The following is a 13,124-nucleotide window of genomic DNA, read 5'->3' on the forward strand; positions in this document are numbered from 1 at the left end:
TTGTTTTCTAAATAAATAAATAATCTTTCCTAGTTACGCACAAATCTCTTTTGTCTATGTAGTCCAAGTTGGATGAGTGATTAGAGGAAGATCCCTTATTTGTCAAAAGATAGACCTTGTCACAAAGTTCCATTCAAATGTGGAAATATAATATTATGACAATCCTTTTGTCGGACATGGGACATCCAGTAACCTTGCCTTGTCGCAATGAGGTTTCATGTGGGTGTAAATCAACTTAAGTTTAAATACTTCAGTTGTTAGATCTTGTATTGCTTTAAAAAAAAAAATGTCTGCATTCCCATAAGACATGGTAAATGAGGCCACACATACTTAATGAAACCTCAAAGTGATTTCCAAATCGAGCTTTGACGAGGCTGATTTTATTGTGGATTTTCTTTGATATTCGTGCATTCCCATCGTTCATTGCAGATTGTGAACACACATACACCTGGTAAGAAGGTGTGGCTGAGTGGGCTGGTACCGGCGTGGTCCGGAGGCATCAGTGATCTCTCTAATACGTACGCTGCTGGCTTTCTGTGAGTGCTTTCAACATTACCGGGTCTATGTTTACTGTAGCTACGTTTAATGATAATGAACCAGAACCAATCTGCAAGACAAACGATGTCTGTATTTATTCCCATTGGCTCTCTCTTGCTGATCCAGGTGGATGAACACGCTGGGTACGGCTGCTGTGCAGGGGATCGACGTGGTCCTGCGTCACTCATTCTTTGACTACGGCTACTCGCGCCTGGTGGACCAGAACTTTAACCCTTTACCTGTAAGTCTCTCCATTTCAGTTGAGCAAGCATTATAACCCTAACCCTATTGGTTCACACGCAGCCCTCCTGTCTTCATCTTAATAACAAGATTTGACTGAAGCAGTCTGCTGTGGACTCGATGCTTCGATGGCACCTCTCGCTCTTTTCCCGTGGGAGCTATTAGGTGAGATGAAAGGCGTTTAGCGGTGATGAGTGGTTAGACGCTGGGGCGAAATGCCATGTAACCTTATCCTTTTGTCAGTAGCGCAGGACTGTGTCCCTGCTTCCCTCAACCCCCCCATCGTAACTGTGTGCTTCTCTGTATGGGACAGGCAGCCACTGAGAGATTTGCAATCCGAGATGCTGATGCACAGAGATGTTAGTAAAACAGCCTACAACACTTGAGATGGAACTGTCCAATCCCATGATCCTCTAGGGTTTGATCATATTAATGGAAGGTCCGGGATTATAGCAGTCTTCCTAACCCTCATTATTATTATAGAGGTTGTTTCTGTATCGCGCTTCACGTTGCACTTGTGATGTTCCATTTTGTTATTTATGAAATGGTCTTATACACACACACTACATTTTTTAAATAGTGATGGTGAAAAGTGATGAAATCAGCCATTAATCAGTTTTTTGGTATTTTTCAATATTATTTTATTCTTGCTTTGATCATAAGAAATGCTAGAATCTAAAACTTCTGAATGCTCCTTTGACACCCGGCGTTATTGGGCTAAAGGGATTACTTATTTCATCGAAATGTGAAAGGTTTTCCACTGACTCGTTTGTAAGTTTTGTCCCTGTTCTTTCCTCTGCTTTCCTTTCAGCTATGATATGAAACAATCAAAGTGGCTCCGTTTTTCTCCCCTTCTCCATCACTCTTCTAGAAATGCGGTTTCCTGTTACAATCCATGCTTTTAACATTGGCTCTATTCAAATGCTGCACCGGCCTGACTACTGAGTGGATTTCCTGCAGGGCCAACTCATCTGGATGGGAAATTTATGACCTGGCTTCTCTCTTTTGCTTCACATTTCTATGCACCTCTGCTTTCCTTGTTCTTTTCCAGTTATCATCTCTTATTGGTTACCCTCCACTCATATTGTCTCCTTCCAGCTGAAGCATTTTTCTAATCATATAGAAAGCGGGGCGATGAATCTTTCCTGAGTTTACTTCTATTTTCTTTTTCTTTTCTTTTCTTTTTTTACAGCTGTTATCATTTTATCATTTTATGGGATGCCCAATTAGAGCTTGCTGAAGATTTTTACATCATAAATCAAGTTAAATTAAAGACGTTGAAATGATGAACTTCCTGCTGCTAGATGCAGAGAAATAGTATAAACTCATACTTTGATCTTTCTTCGGGGGTTAACTGGGTCTCATCCAGGCAGTCTGGCTCTCATTTGTTCTATTAGGTAAATACTGAAGGTTAATTGTTACACTCCCTGTTATTGTGCTCTTATTCCCGCAACTGTGCAGCTCAGCTTTGATTGGACCCTGGTGTACGACCGCCAGTCTTTTATGTGCAACTGGTTTCCTTGTGCCTGCATGTCTTCCTTTGCATTTCTTGGTTTAGATTTGGATAATTGTTCTTCTTAATGATAATTGCGATTCCGTTGTTGTGTAGTGGTGAACTGTGCATCTAAGTTAAGTGAAGAGTTGCATGACATTCTCCAATATCTTGGTATTAGCTGAGCTACATTCACCTTCGTATAAGCAGCGATTTTTAACGTACTTTTTAAAAAATTCTTCACATTTATTTGATCATTTTTAACGGTAATAGAACCCCCTTTAACTTTCACCGTGGGCAGGCATTCTCAGGCTATGCATTAATAACTCAGTTATTGATTGTCCTTAAGTACTTATTGCTGCTATTTATTAGCTCGTATCCAGGAAAGCTTCTGGGAGCTATACATTACCCGGCTACTTGATAGTAGTACACCAACCTGGACTGAGATGCACGTGTCTGATATTTCTTTCACGTCCTCATGAATAGAGTAGCTTTGCTCTTGTTCACCACTGTGAATTGGTGGTTTACAAAGTGTTCATGGTAGAGACGCCAGCCGTGTGTATTTCTGTTTGTCCATCTAAAGAGGGAGCGTGTGAGGAGGGCAGGGCGCCAGACCGAGCAATTAGATATCAGCGTTGCCAAAGACGTAATGTGAGCTGGTACCATCCGAAGAATATTAGTCATGTGTCCTGAAGCGTGAGTGTAGCACTGCTCCAGCCATCTTGCACTAATAAAACTCCAGACCCGATTGCTGTTCTGTGTTGAATGTATTAACGATCATAGATCAGAGTTGTGGCCATACGTTCATCCACCCATCCCTCTGCCCGTGGCCAACGCTACAACAGTTCCGTAGTGTGCTTTGCTTCTTCGATGCCTTGGCGGCAAATTAAGTTAAAGGCTGAATGGAAAAAAGAAGCCCTTAAATGTTGCCATATGCAGGATTGCATGGGAACTTCCTGAGGAACACATGTTTCTCTGGGTCTCTCAGAGAGGTGTTGCGTCTGCGTAACTATCCAGTGAGACACGGTGTGGTGATAACAGAAAACAACTATTCAAGATGGGGGATTTCAAATGTTCAGAAACATCATATTTATACCTGCCAGGTGCAAAAGGATCAGCGTTTGTTCAATGCAGTGCTGACATATTTGGACTTGAACTAGATGAGCTGACACCTTCCTCATGCTCATATTTTTAATATCTTACTGAAATCAACTTCCAATTTCATTGCTGACTATGCAAAATCAATATTTAGCATTTCTATATGACCTCTTGTAATGATGGATGTATCCTTACGTTTGAAACGGTGGAGTTGGCAATACTTCTAAGCTACTTCCCTGCTGGTGCTTCTTTCTCAGATGCTCCTTTTGAAATGTACTTTCTCTTCTTTCTTTTTTTCTTTTTTCTTTATCTTACAACAACAACCAAGTGAATTCCATCTTAAAATTTTTTGTGATAAAATGATCCGTAATGTCATAAAAGTGCAAATCTGGTGTTGCCCCCCCCCCCCCCCCCCCACAGGAATACTGGTTCTCCCTGGTCTTCAAACGCTTGGTTGGTCCGAGGGTTTTAGCTGTGAGAGTGGCTGGACTACAAAGAAAGCCGCAACCTGGACGAGTCATACGAGACAAGCTACGGATCTACGCCCACTGCACCAGCAACTACAAGTATGTATACATCTGGAAGGCCTTGGATTAGCCTGTACACTTTGTATATTTATGTGGTGATTCTTTTCAATTGAAACTGACAGATGACACCATCCTATTAGCCCCCTAGTGGTGCCCGAACTTGCTTTGGAATGGGATTGCAGATAGATTGAAACAGATCGCTGTGGTTTTTAGCTTCTTCTCCTCCCTCTGTCCTCTCGCAATCACCTGTGGCTCAGCGTTTCTTAGAGAAGAGCAAAATCCCTTACCTTCCCATTTAACATCCCATAAATAAGGAGACGCCAGACTCCGGCTCATTCACAGCGCAGAGCCTATAAAATCTAACGGGTATCACTTATCAGGTGTGTGGGCTCTGTCCCCCCCTGCTGCCAAAGAGCCGTTGAAAGGTGTGCAAGGCCCTTTTCCCATCTAGGACTGGCTGGAGGGGGGGGGGGGGGGCTGGACGGGGAGGGACAATAAGGCAGTCTGTGACAGGAGGAGATGTGATGGCCGTTTCAAGGTTATCATTTAACCCAAGCCCGTGGCTGTCAGCAGCAGGCTAGACTTACGGGCCTTAGAGGGGCCCGTTTACAAGTGGAGCATCGCTTAGAAAGATCGCGGAGCTGCAAGCTGGGATTTCCATAGAGCCGCACAAATATATAAGCTTCACTTTGCTCCCGCCACCTGTATTGTAAAGAGACGCTGCTCAGCTCCATTCAGCAGACGATCAGACAGTGAAGCAGTCCATCTTGAATTTGATCCGTCTTGCAGCTAGTTTTACACAGTGAGCCTTACATAGACATGCAGCCGAAGTAATGTGACTGCTCTGTGTAAAACAGCAGAGGTTGTGAGTGCACTCAGGCAGCCAGTGATTTGAAAAGTATATGGCAATTACATATTTGACTTTCACTGCCCTTTTTACTCCTTGTAATGGTTTCCATCACATTTCTTTTCCAGCCATGCTCAAAAAGCATCAACACATGTTTATGCCGCTGGTTTGAATCTTAAATCTCAAACCCTTACCATTTGAAAAGGGCCTGAAAGGCTATTATCTCTCCTTCAGTCTCGCATCAGATCCATCACCCGGCTTCCCAAGAGTTAAAACGCAGAGCCAGAAGGTTCCGTTCAACAGGACTCTGTTTTATTTCACTTAGTGAATATTAAAGTTACGACAGGTTGCTGAAATAAACGGTTCACCCTGTATAGATGCGATCAAAGATCAAATTAAAGCTCAAACCAAAAGAGCCTCAAAGACACAAGTTGTCTGAGGTGAGCCTGAGCCTGAGCACTGAGGCAGACGCGTGGTATTCACTACAGCGCTGTTGTCTTTGTCTTCACCTCTGGGCCCTTAGATTTTATCATGTTTATCTCATCTGCCTCATCCGGTTAGTCACCTCCAGCCAGTATCCCCTAACAAATGGAGTCCCCAGCACTTTGCTCTCAGGAGAAGGATTCAGACACTGTTTTGAAAGCAACTAAAGAAGTGTTTCCATCCAATCACACCATTAGATAGCCTTATAGGCTTTACAATGATTGATTCCAAATATAGACGATAGTCTATGACGGCAAACAACTTTCTTTGTTCTGGAATTCCCTTCCTGAGAAGGTTTTACCTTACTTCATTGTTTTTATGTCAGTCCTTTCATCCACTTTTGATCAATGAGTTGTGGTTTGATTCTGTTTATTGTATGTGATAAAAAAAAAAAAACATATTAAAGATGCTCTTCTCTTTGTAGTCATCTTTAATTATACCCAATATTATTCAGCTCCGCAACGTAAAATATAATAAATCTCTATGAACAGATGTGGAGAGGAGCCTTCCATAATTGTCTCTTGTTCATGCAAAGGAACGTTTGGTCATGCTCTTCATCATTTTATCTTTGGTGACAGTCATAATTATGTGAGAGGATCCATAACCATCTACATCATAAACCTGCATCGGTCGCGAAAGAAGATCAAGCTGGCGGGGACGCTGCGCAACAACACTGTCCACCAGTACCTGCTGCAGCCCTACGGCGCCGACGGCCTCGGAGCCAAGTTAGTACCCGTCTGTCACTGGCTTTCGCTCACACACACACACACACACACACACAGTGGCACTGCACAATTGTTTTCTATGGTAATCAAAAGTTGAAGTCGTTTTCAACACGAGTCAATTTTGCAAAAGTCTCAAAGGTGCTGAGGTCATGCAAATGGATAACGAGAATTTTGTGTACAATGTACGACGCTGTCCTTTTAAGGGTTTTTATTTTTTACTCGAGCTATTTAATTCCTGCTGCGTCATTATGATGTGTGAATAAAAACACACAAGCACGTTTATTGGTTTCTAAATTGTTGCTTACTGCAACACACAGAAAGAAGATTCTGACAAGTAAAAGCTAATAAATATCTGAAATCTGAGGCAGCATTATGGCGAGCTCATGCCGTAATGATGACTTCCTGTGTTTGTTTGACTGCTTTACTGAAGATGAAGCTTTTGTCTGTTCATTTTTCTTTTGTATTCATATCCCATCAAATTGATTACTTCCTACTGCCTTAAAGTGGCTCTAGAAATGAGCGCTGGAGGGTGGCAGTCCCGCTCTTCTTCCTTCCCTCTCTGTTATGTCTGAATTTCAGACTTAAGCCTGAAATCCTGGAATATCAACCTATTGACCCAGGACTGTGTGTGTGTGTGTGTGCGTGTGTGTGTGTGTTAAACGATAGAAACGTTCAGCCTTAATTGAAGCTCGGCCATTGATCCTTCAATAACGGCATAATGATGGAGGATGTTTTAGGTGTTAGAACAGGATTGCAAGGAGTTTAATAGCAAAGTGAGCTAACGATGGGCCTTTTTCAGGCCTTAAGTGCTTTTCTTTACCACCGGCAGCGCAGAGGGACTTTTTATGAAGAATGTAGCAACACCAGATGTCTATAAAATTGTGTGAGTAGTGGGCTATTTAGGGTTGGCATGGCTTTCAAATTGAAGTCTTTGCATGCTGAAGGAAAAGTTTAGGCAGTTTGTCTGATTTATAACTTGTCCTTATTGAGCATAATTTAATTATAGGTTTTATTGAAGCTTCATGTAAAAATATCCAGACCACTGCCTTAGTCTCTATATTATTGTAAACTTACAATTTAGCAATAAAACAACTAATAAGAGCAGCACTTCAAAGAAGAAATGTTGTGTGTTAAAGATGCATGAGGGGCAGCTTCTCCTTAGAGCATGATTTATTATGTCGCTATGACGACTACTTTAAGTTCGTAAGCTTAGATAATGTGCTGCATAGAAACAATGCGCTTTTGAATGGGAGAAATGTGAAAGTCATGCTACAGCTGACTCTAATGTAGGAATTTCATGATACAGTCCGGATTTATTTTAAAGGATATGTATTATTTTTGCATTCTTTTGGGGATAATAATCTTCATGTTTGACCAATAAGGTGCTCATTAGCGTTACATCATGTTTACTCGAACAAAACTTGAGTGGTTTGTTATGGTAAAACTAGTAGTGCTAAATGTTAAAAGAAAATGGACAAAGAATAAGAGTCACAGAATAAAACTAAAAATGGCAGACACACATGAGGTAATCTTTTTCTGTTTCTGTGCAAGTTAAGCACAAATGCAAAACATGTTGCATGTTTTACAAGTAAAGGCATCATTTATCCTTCATCTTTAGATCGACAGACTTTCTCAATTTCACTTTCTGTACATTTGACATTTAATTGTAATGCGATTATACAGTAGTATACTGTGCCTTTAGCTCCAGAGAAAACTAGATGAAGCCACAATTTTGTAAGAACAGCGCCCCCAAGTGTACAACTGACAGAAGTAGACTTAAAAGCACGAGGTGCATGAAGCCGTCCAGCTTTGCAGCTTCCTGTTGCATGGTTTTCCATAGCCACCGGTTTGGTGCTGCGGTCTGAGCTTCCTTCCTGTGGTTCTTCTCTTTGCAGGCACGTCCAGCTCAACGGGGAGAAGCTGCTCATGTTGGACAACGAGACACTTCCTGAATTGAAGCCTAAGACGTTGAGGGCTGGGCGGACGATAGCAATGCCTCCCATGACTATAGGCTTCTACGTCATCAAAAACATTAACGCCTACGCCTGCCGAAGATAACGCTGGCCCTGTGTCTCTGGGACAGAGGAAGGCTCATCTTTTTACACCCCTTCTTTGTAAAATACAGGGACATTGGAAAGCTAGATCAGGATTTACTTTCTCTCCTGCAGGGCGGACACTGGGCGTTAAGGCCTCTGGTTTAAAAAACGCCTCTTTCAATGGTAGTATTTAAATCGCTGTACAAAATTTCAAACAAAGCCAACCCTTTCTGTGTTCTGTCCTCCGGTCTAACAAAGACACAATCGCCTAAGACGCTTAGAAATGGCTGCACTGGACCCTTTTCATATGTTTTTATCAGGAATTCTGTATATGCTACAAGACTTGTTCGGACAGTGATTGTTTTCCTGTTATGTTGTGTAACATCAAGATACAAAGCTATTTTTTATTGTTATTTTTTTTGTCTGTGATTGTCAGACTGAGAGATTGTAATCTCTGTGGTCGTCAAGATAATTATCTTTTCCTTAAAGTATTTTTTCTGCTCTTTTACCAACACACAACAAAGGTAAAATTGAAAATTTTGGGGGCTCATGGTTTCTGAATCACATACAAGTCAACGCCAATTTCATTTTTTTTCACCAAGCAAACAATACGGTGTGTACAAGGTAATATCTGGACTGTGTATGCATGTGTGTTTTTTTGTTTTTTTTTACAAAGCTACTGATGTCCAGTCTGTTTCAGTTTCCTCCCTTGCGGTATCAAGCGACTTAAAGGGAAACTCGGTATCTATGAAATTCTGTTTCTGTATATTTTGTGTATCGTCACATAATCGTTGTCTTTTCAACGGCCTCGTTCAGTTTAAACGCGGCGTAAAGTTTCCACCGTGTTTCTGTTTCACAGTGAAAAACAAGCTCTTTGATTTAAAATCACTAACTCTGTGAAACTGTGTTTAAACTTAAAGTATCTCATTATCTTCAGTGTGATCTCACATTTTATAATCCTGTTATGCTGCTGGGATTTTATACTAAATATATATTATATATTTTACATAATTATGTACAGATTTACTGTCATATATGCATTGTATTGTACATAAAAAAGAGTGAGTGTTTACCAAAATATACACCTAATTTATACGATTAAATACTTTGCTTTTTTTTTACTTGTATTATTAAAAATGAATTTACCTTTACTAACTCAAAAACTCAACAATTATTTTAAGAATGGGGCACAGACATTTTTGCATCCTTAATTTAGTTGTATCTCATAATCAAGACTTAATCCAGTCAGCGCAAAGTAGGTTCAGTGTCTGAGCAAATTAAATTAACGAATATTTGTCCTCTGAATGTTTATAATTCATGTAGAGATGTTCATATTTCCTTTGGAGAGCATTATTGTAATATGTAAAGTGTGCTGATATATTTTTTTGTGTTAAGAAATGTTTACATTTATAATAAACACCATGAAATATCTAAGCGGTTGAAGAATCCTTCAGGCCACAATCTGCACTGATGCAAAGGTTTTAGGTTTTCATCAGTATTAAACTGATTTAAAATAAACTAGAAATGAGAGCATTTTGGACTGTGCTCTTTTTGCACCTCATCATGTGAATTAACTGACTCCACATCAGTTCTCGAAATATAAAAGAGGATCTACACGATGAGAAGAAAAACGGAACAAGGGGATGAGGATATGATTTATACAGGAGAACAACGACGAGCACGGATACTCCAAAACCATCAATAAAAGATGCCAAACTATTGCAGTTGCATCCGTTTTCTTGTAGATGAGATAATCGTCTCATCTGCAGCTGCTTTCCCACCTTGCAGGTCACGGGTGTCGCTGGAGCCAATCCCTTTATTATTAGTCGCAGGCGGGAAAATGCTTTTTTCACTCAACATACAATTCACACCTAAGTTAAGGGAGAGAGAGACAAGCCGCATAACAGTACCCAGGGAGCAAAGTCTGGGGTTCGGTGCCTTGCTCAAGGGCACCTTGACAGCACTTTTACGCTCACTGGCCCCAGATGTGGAAGCAGCTGGACAAAGTTTTGTTGTGGAAGATTGCTGTCTTCTCAGAGCACAAAGCAGCTGCTGATGGGAAACATGACGCCGGGGTGGGCGAGACCTCTAGACCCCAGCTTTGGCCCAGATGGGCTAAACCCGGGCAGGCCAGGCTTGTTTTCTGCTGATGCACAGACAACTGAGATCTGCTTGGTAGGATCATGTCAAAGGGAGATGAAGGGCCTGCCCTTAAAAAAATAAAATAACTTGACATTCACTTCCTTCCAGAACCTGCCCTGGGCTGATTTCTATAAAAAGCAAGGCAAGCTTGAACTGCATTAAAGTTTGATGATAGTGACTCATGAATACTGGCGGCCTTTCAGAGACATGATCCAAAGCATATACCTTTAATTATATTTTTGTTTTAAGTTCCATTTGTGGAAAATGGCCTTTGATTTTTATCTAAGTGGCAGAAATGCTTGAGTCTTGTTGCACATGCGGCTCAATTCAAAGAGTTCGAACCAGACTGGCTTAGCTTGTTGTGAGGAGGAAAACATTAGCAATATGCTACGAAGGCTGCAGTTATATTCACATTTAGCTTCTTGTGCAGACGGGCTTTGTTTTTTTTGTTTTTAAAGCATGGTGCAAACCTGGGAGAGTAGCGTGCGAGAACAGACATCAATGATAGTTGAAACTGATCACCTGTACGGTTGATAAACAACAAGTACCTGTCTGCCAGGGTAAAACAGAATCCAGATTTTATTGAAATCAAAAGTATGTTAGTTCAGTAATTAATTCTGACCCTTAAGAGTTTAATTAACCATATAACAAAGTGAAATGGATCACTGAGAGCTTAATGAGCTTCCTGCCGCTCAGCCTGGCATCTAGATACATTTGTTTTTTCGGGCAAATATTCCTTCATCTAACCCTTTTACTTTTCATAGCAAATGGTGAGTGTCACTTTCTCTTACAAAATCGAACGTGTTGTGCCGTGTCTGACCACTTCTGCGTGACAGTGCCTCCTTAGCGGAGGTTACTGTTACCCAGGCCTGCCGAATACTGTTTACACTCCGTGATCCATTTTGAGACATGCAAGGCCCCCTTTGACCCTGTTACTATACACTGAGGACTTCATGATGTTTACTCTGTATATACATTAGTCAACTTGAATAAAACTTCCATGAATGCTGGATCCCCAGAAACTGATGGACTCGATTAAACCTTGCAACCCACAAAGTAGATCTCTTTGCATTTTTAACCCAAGCAAGGTTAATAAAACATAAATATTTATGTTACTATGTGGTTCTTTGCCCTGCTCAGAAGCCAAGTATACAGTCTGTGTAGAATGTTACGGTGCAGCACACGTTTGTTGTAACCATCGAAGCATTCCTGGTCCAGCAGCCTGCTGTTTATCAAGTTTGTGGATATACATCGCATAATGCAGGCTAAGAGTTAATTATGAATCTGTGATATTTACACTTTGTGGAAGCTAAATTGCTATTATAAAAATATACGACTTAACTATTTAACCACGTCAAATAAGAACAGCTCAATGCAAAAAAGTCACCCTTTCTCTCACTTTCAACACAGAATTTCTACTGCTGTGTCAGCATTTTTCAATGCACCAAATGGCAACCCTCACAAAAGCTGCACAATTTTTTTCTGTCCAGGCCTCAACACTCATCAGGGTTCAATGCCTGAACTCCAAGACATACAACAGTCTCGACTAAAAAAGTACAGAACAGGCTGACTTCAGTACGCTGAGAATTATCTTGATAAGCCACAGAGGTTTTGGAACGGTGTTCTGTGGAGAGATGAAACGAAGCAATAAGTATTAGGAAAACCTTGAAGAAAACTTCCCAAGCAGAAGCTCCCTGGGTATCATTAGACATTCCCGAAAAGGACAATGATCCCAAACAGACCTCAAAGTCCACCCAGGCCTGGTCTCAGAAGTCATTTTGCATTCTGGAGAGGCGTTCACAGTCACCCAGAGAATATCTGTGATCGGCTTTGAGGAAGGTTCCAGCTGTAAACTGAGGTCTATTTACAGAACTGCAGGCTTTTGTCCAGGAGAAATGGACTAATTAAAATTGTGAAATAATTAAAGTTGGATGAAAAAATATATAATATTGAGCTATTTAACTGTTTTTATATGATCTGTTTATTGCAAACACCTGATAAATGCATCTTGTAAATAAACCAAACAAATTGAGATGATTCATTTTTCATTTCCTTTTGTCGATAGCGTTTTCTCACAGATTCCAGTATCGGGCCTATTTTCTTAAAGATTTGCTCTACAAGGCGGAGCAGGCCGTATTCCGTACCGAACTATTGACCGCAGCACAGCCTCCCCGTCATGTGGCTCCAGGACCACCGAACCTCGGCGGCACCAGCCCCTTTACCGCGGGCACTGATCCAGGACCAGCCTTGCAAGACGCGCCCCGCTGCATCCCGATGGCTGCGTCTGTTTCCAGATCAGCTTCAAGTCGCCGCTCTTGACGCGCCGCTGCTTGTCACGTGACCCGTCGCGCGGACGGAAGCTGGCCGACTTGAGTCTGTGAGATGAAGACGAAAGCCGACAACAGGATGCTGTGGTCTCCGTCCGCGGGCGGGGGAACACCGTGAGTGCGTGTTTGCTGTTTGGATGCACTTGTTTACGTTGTTTATCTGAAGCGCGCGCGCGCGCGGGTGCGCGTGTTGTATCAGAACAGCTTCTACGGCCAAAAGTTTTCGTCCGTGGCGAATCAGCGTAAAAATACACGCAGAGGCTCGTGACGTGTTTTACGTGACGGTGCGGTTAGCGGGTAAAGTGTCATGTCTGACCGCGCATTTATCCTGTAAAAGTAATCGATATCAAAACATCGTCCGCGGGAACTTCAAAGAGAACCGCACTCCGGTTAGCAGCTGAATGGCGCTATTGAGGAAGCGTTGCGATCGCGTTTTCCGCCTGTCTGTGACGGTGGGAGTGAGGCCAGAGGGGTTGTGCACGCGCGTGATGGTGGGAGAGTGGGACTAGACGGCTTGTGCACGCGCGTGATGGTGGGAGTGAGGCCAGAGGGGTCGTGCACGCGCGTGATGGTGGGAGTGGGACCAGAGGGGTTGTGCGCGCGCGTGATGGTGGGAGTGGGGCCAGAGGGGTTGTGCACGCGCACCGCAGTGTTTACCTGCACGCTTACG

The 13,124-nt window shown here is 42.1% G+C and overlaps 1 protein-coding gene across 1 annotated transcript in view; it reads left to right on the plus strand.

Moving 5' to 3' along the window:
• The window catches only part of LOC137915572 (inactive heparanase-2-like), a 41,544-nt gene extending 33,537 nt beyond the window's left edge, over positions 1–8,007 (plus strand). Inside the window, exons 8-12 of the mRNA XM_068758772.1 lie at positions 430–536; positions 664–778; positions 3,788–3,933; positions 5,803–5,949; positions 7,845–8,007. Of these exons, the coding sequence (XP_068614873.1) occupies positions 430–536; positions 664–778; positions 3,788–3,933; positions 5,803–5,949; positions 7,845–8,007 (678 nt within the window). The remainder of the gene's footprint in view (positions 1–429; positions 537–663; positions 779–3,787; positions 3,934–5,802; positions 5,950–7,844) is intronic.
• The last annotated feature ends 5,117 nt before the right edge of the window (positions 8,008–13,124 follow it).

Source organism: Brachionichthys hirsutus, unplaced genomic scaffold, assembly GCF_040956055.1.
Source record: "Brachionichthys hirsutus isolate HB-005 unplaced genomic scaffold, CSIRO-AGI_Bhir_v1 contig_819, whole genome shotgun sequence".
Classification (NCBI taxonomy): domain Eukaryota; kingdom Metazoa; phylum Chordata; class Actinopteri; order Lophiiformes; family Brachionichthyidae; genus Brachionichthys; species Brachionichthys hirsutus.